At 47.1% G+C, this 5,198-nt stretch overlaps 2 protein-coding genes across 2 annotated transcripts; one reads left to right on the forward strand and one right to left on the reverse strand.

Moving 5' to 3' along the window:
• Positions 1 to 2,691: 2,691 nt before the first annotated feature.
• Positions 2,692 to 4,370, forward strand: LOC103205595 (histone H2B type 1-M). Its single transcript, XM_007950973.2, has 2 exons — positions 2,692 to 3,058; positions 4,003 to 4,370. The coding sequence occupies exons 1-2, from the start codon at positions 2,692 to 2,694 to the stop codon at positions 4,368 to 4,370; spliced, it is 735 nt and encodes a 244-aa protein (XP_007949164.2).
• Positions 3,274 to 3,663, reverse strand: LOC103205594 (histone H2A type 2-C). Its single transcript, XM_007950972.2, has one exon. It carries the CDS (start codon positions 3,661 to 3,663, stop codon positions 3,274 to 3,276), a length of 390 nt encoding a protein of 129 aa, XP_007949163.1.
• Positions 4,371 to 5,198: the final 828 nt, after the last annotated feature.

Raw genomic sequence — 5,198 nt, forward strand, 5'->3', positions numbered from 1 at the left:
CAGAAGTAGGATTGCCCAACCTTCCTTCCGAGGAGTGGCTGGTGGGTTTGCTGGTTAGCAGGCAAGTGTCTTAGCCACTATGCTACCAGAGCTCCCACTTCATAGGTAGCACCTAGTAAAGGGTTTATCACAATAAAGGTTTGATATAACCTATTTTCCATCTACCTGTTCTCACAGCACAGGGTCACTGTGATAGATGTGAAAAAAAAAAAAAAAAAGATCAGATATCAAAGAGAGTGAGGTCAGCTGTTTCCTCAAACAGGGTTTCATAGGGTATCAGAGTTGTGTTGGGGTCCTCACTGTCTGGGTTTGGTTTTCAGGTCTTCAGGTCTGAAAAGCTGACATATCACAGAACATCTACAATTAATTGGCTTCTTGGGGAGGAACCAGTGTTAACGAAATACCTGGGAAATTTATGAATAGCTCAGAATGCAAATTCATTTACTTCCAGTACTTCCCATAACTCCCATTTCAGTCTTATATATTTATTGTAAAATAGAATAATCTGAAAGTTAATTGAGCACAGAATCTGAGCTAAGAGAATTAAATCATCTTTAGAAATATTCCATCCAGAGTGTGAGAATAGTCTGATGTTTTCATAGTCAAGGACCCCTCTCTAGTAGCCTAAACCTTATGTCTTCCAGATGTATACTCAGTGTTGGAGACCCAACCAAAAAAAAACCAAACTCACTGCCATGGAGTCAGATCTGAATCATAGTGACCCCTCCTTGGGTTTCCGAGGCAGTACCACTATAGAAGTAGATTGTCCAATCTTCCTTCCGAGGAGCGGCTGGTGGGTTTGAATCTCCAGCCTTCTGGTTAGCAGTCAAGTGCCTTAGGCACTACACCACAGAGCTCCTAGAATCTATGTGAACTACTCCTTTTTGTTAACATATTAATCTCTGCCAGGATATAATACAATTGATCGGGTTAGAATTGTCTTTGGTTACATTCTACTATTGAGGAAACACCCTACCATCTTTGATTGAATGTAGGCATTTCCCACATTTATACTAGCATTCTTACCTCTTACTCTACAGATATCTGATATTAACTAATTTAACTTCCAGATTTTCTCCATTTTCCGGAGGCATTTCATCATAGACCTCTTCGTATTAGTGTCAATTTTCTGTATGTCAATACCCGATAGATAGCATGTAATTAATAAATGTCCACTGAATAAAGGTAAGGATAAAGAAAAATCATGAAAGACTCAGGGACTAGAATTGAAGTCTATTCTTTTCTCTGTAGCATTTCTACCTTCTGTCCCTATGGATGAAAATGGATGGGACACAGAACTCCCAGGAACTGGAAGCAGGGTGGAGGGAACAGAAGAGCTTTCAGGAAAGATTGTTATGGAAGGTGCGTGGAGGATGTACGCGAGGGTAGTGCCTACAGGCAAAATTACCTGTCAGGGGCTGTTGCTTAAGTCTAAGGAAGAGATGATGTGGCAGACAAGGGGATCCTGGAGAAAGAGATGCCAAGGGAGTAACTGTGGAATTAAGGGCAGAGTAGACTAGGTTTCCAGTTTAGGTACCTGAGGGGTTGTTAGTGCAATTCAGTGAAAAAAGGGCAAAGAGAGAAGGGTGGGGGCTGTCTGGATGAGTGCTATTTGGGTAGGTAGAGCTTGAGCTACAATACTTGCTGAGACAAACAGGTATTCAGTGAGCTGTTAGGCGTAGGGTCTGAGCTTCTAAAACAAATTTGGACGTTAGTTGAAAGCATGGAAGTGGGAAAGACTTCCCGAAGAGTGAAGAATAGTGAGGGAAGCAAAAGTAGAGCCTAGCTGGACAAACGCTTTTAGGTATGAACAGAATAAGTAAAGTCGGAGAGGTAAGAGGAAAACCCGGAGCGAGACATTTTGAAAGCCAAGCAAGTTTAAAGACGGTATCGGACGCCTCCTGGAGGTCAAGAGAAAGGTAACAAATCAATTCCAGCCTTTGGTTATTAAACCAGATTCGGAGAAGCGGAGGCGGGTGAGGGTGGGGGTAGGGCAAAGCTCCAGGGCAGCCAGGGACTGAATCGAGGACATAGTAGAATTTCAAGAAGTTTGTGACACGCCAGAAGGGGGCGGGATGGGACTTGGAAGATAATTTAGGGCTCAAGGTATAATCGGATTCAGAATCTTGTCCCCTTGAGTGGGAGTAACTGTTAGTATTTGCTTGAGGCCCTCCGCAGCCGTTTTCTGTCCTTCCTGGGATTTCCCTGCTTTAAACTACAGAAGAACTTCTAAAATGCCGGTCACTAAAAAAGGAAAAGGAGCTCTGGTGTTTTAGTGGATAAGGCCTTTGGCTGCTAACCAGGTCAGAGGTTCAAACCAGCCACTCCACCGAAGGAAGATGGGGCAATCTATTTCCAATTAACTTAATGGCAGTGCGTTTTTAAAAAAGAAAAAGCGTTCTGTTTGAACATGGTCTCTCCTTAAAAATTCTGGCATGCAAATAAGAGGCTTTAATGTGGCTCCAAGTGATTGGTAGGTACTCACGAATCCGTCCTTTCTCTGTAGTGCAGAATGCAAACGAAGAGTCTGTTTTCAGCTTTCCCATTGGCTGTCTGATCCGGTACCCTTTCAGCCAATCAAACTACTTCCCTTCACCCCCTTCGGGTAGCGCTTATAAATCACATCAAATTGGTTATTCTTTCCACAGCTTCTTCTTGAAGCGGAGGTTGTTATCTGTATTTCTATCCGTAATGTCAGGACGCGGAAAGCAGGGAGGTAAGGCACGCGCCAAGGCCAAGTCGCGCTCGTCCCGCGCTGGCCTTCAGTTCCCGGTGGGTCGAGTCCACCGCCTGCTCCGCAAAGGCAACTATGCTGAGCGTGTGGGGGCCGGCGCACCAGTGTACCTGGCGGCGGTGCTCGAGTACCTGACGGCGGAAATCCTGGAGCTGGCAGGCAACGCAGCACGAGACAACAAGAAGACGCGCATCATTCCTCGCCATTTGCAGCTGGCGGTGAGAAATGACGAAGAGCTCAACAAGTTACTGGGGGGTGTCACCATCGCCCAGGGCGGCGTCTTGCCAAATATCCAGGCTGTCTTGTTGCCTAAGAAAACGGAGAGTCACAAACCTGGCAAAAATAAATAAAAGCCTCGGTACTTACTGTCTATACCCCTTTTTAACCCTAAAGGCTCTTTTAAGAGCCACTAAAGTGTCAAATGAAAGGCTTACCACTGAATAGCGCAATAGCTCTTTTCTTTGAAAACTTGGGTGGCTCTAAAAAGAGCCTGTTCTCTTTGGCTTAGTTTTGTCAGTTTTTGGCTTAGTTTTGTCAGTTTATTTGCTTTTGGCTTTGTGGCTTTCAGTTTTCTTTGGCAATAAAACAGCCTGGATATTGGGCAAAACCCCACCCTGCGCAATGGTGACTTTGCCCAACAGCTTGTTCAGCTCCTCGTCGTTACGAATGGCCAATTGGAGATGACGAGGAATGATGCGGGTCTTCTTGTTGTCTCGTGCTGCGTTGCCTGCCAGCTCCAGGATTTCCGCCGTCAGGTACTCGAGCACAGCCGCCATGTAGACTGGAGCGCCAGCCCCTACCCGCTCGGCATAGTTGCCTTTACGGAGCAGGCGGTGGACTCGGCCCACCGGGAACTGAAGGCCAGCGCGGGACGAGCGCGACTTAGCCTTGGCGCGTGCCTTGCCTCCTTGCTTTCCGCGTCCTGACATTTCTAACACCGAGAATATGCAAAAAGACTCAGAATCAGGCAACAAAATAACCTTAAGTAGCAACAATGAGAAAGCTTTTATAAGCTTTTCTAGGGGTGGAGTCAGGAACGAGGTTTTCATTGGTCTTAAATTGGCTCCGGAAACAGCCAATAAGATCAAGAGTCGTCGTTGTTACGTAACTATTACTGACAACGCAAAGTGTCTGTCTGGACCAGTGGAAAGGAGAGACTTTTGGAGCCCTAATTTGCATAAGGTGGTTATAAAATGATCAGGCCCGCCCATTCTCACAGTTTTCTGTGTTTAGCGGCTCTGTGTTGTGTTTTACAATGCCTGAGCCAGCCAAATCCGCTCCCGCTCCCAAAAAGGGCTCCAAGAAAGCTGTTACCAAGGCCCAGAAGAAGGACGGTAAGAAGCGCAAGCGCAGCCGTAAGGAGAGCTACTCTATCTACGTGTACAAGGTGCTGAAGCAGGTCCATCCCGACACTGGCATCTCGTCCAAAGCCATGGGCATCATGAACTCCTTCGTGAATGACATCTTCGAGCGCATCGCTGGTGAAGCGTCCCGCTTGGCGCATTACAACAAGCGCTCGACCATCACTTCGCGGGAGATCCAGACGGCTGTGCGCCTGTTGCTGCCGGGGGAGCTGGCCAAGCACGCGGTGTCCGAGGGCACCAAGGCCGTCACCAAGTATACCAGTTCCAAGTGAGTCCCTTGTCGGGACTCGGCACTCACGAGTCGTCGGCCTCTTTGCTCCAAAGGCTCTTTTCAGAGCCACCCATCTAATCACAAGAAAAGAGCTTTATTCACTTGCCCCTTCACATCCTTGCCACAAAGTAAGTTACTGTAGTTCTGTAAAAATCATAGACAAATGGGACATGTACTTTTTTGTGTGACTCGAGGGTCCTGCTGCGTGACTGATTGTTTTTGAATCTAGGATGTGTTTTTATCTCTTACTACATCGCTTTTTTTTCTAGAAGTCGGTCGCTGTTTGCTTATTTGCCGCCTTCTCTTTTCCCTCCGTAGTGTCTAGGGGGCTTTGTTGGGGGATATGTAATAGGTGTTTAAAAACGAAGTGATTCCGGCCGGTCCTCTTGAAAATGACCCCAGGATACAAGCCTGCCCCCCGTGAACACTGCGTGACGGCCCTGTCCATCTGAACAATACTCCCCGAGAGCTTGGGAGCAGCTTGCGTGTACGGCCACTAGTTCTGCCCTGCAATGTGGCGGTTTGCGGATGCCAGCGTTTTCTGTGTACTGAGGGCGGAGCCCGCGGGTGAGCTTCCCAGCTTTGCCCTGATTGGACCCAAGAATATTCAAAATTTTGCTGTCCTGGAATTGGTAGACTCAAGTTTGCGCCGCTTTCTTTGGAGTTTTGAAATCCAAATTATTTCCGTGATTTGTGGATCATATTTGCGCTTGATGTTCTCTGTGCCCGGAACGCTGCGTCTCCTGGTCACTGCAACCCAGGTACTTATCATTTAGGTTTGGGCTCAAAGTCACCTCGCAGCAGCCATGTGAAATCGTCTGGTTCGTTT

This window comes from Orycteropus afer, unplaced genomic scaffold (assembly GCF_000298275.1).
Source record: "Orycteropus afer afer isolate SDZICR_OR568_19922 unplaced genomic scaffold, OryAfe1.0 scaffold00290, whole genome shotgun sequence".
NCBI classification, from domain to species: Eukaryota; Metazoa; Chordata; class Mammalia; order Tubulidentata; family Orycteropodidae; genus Orycteropus; species Orycteropus afer.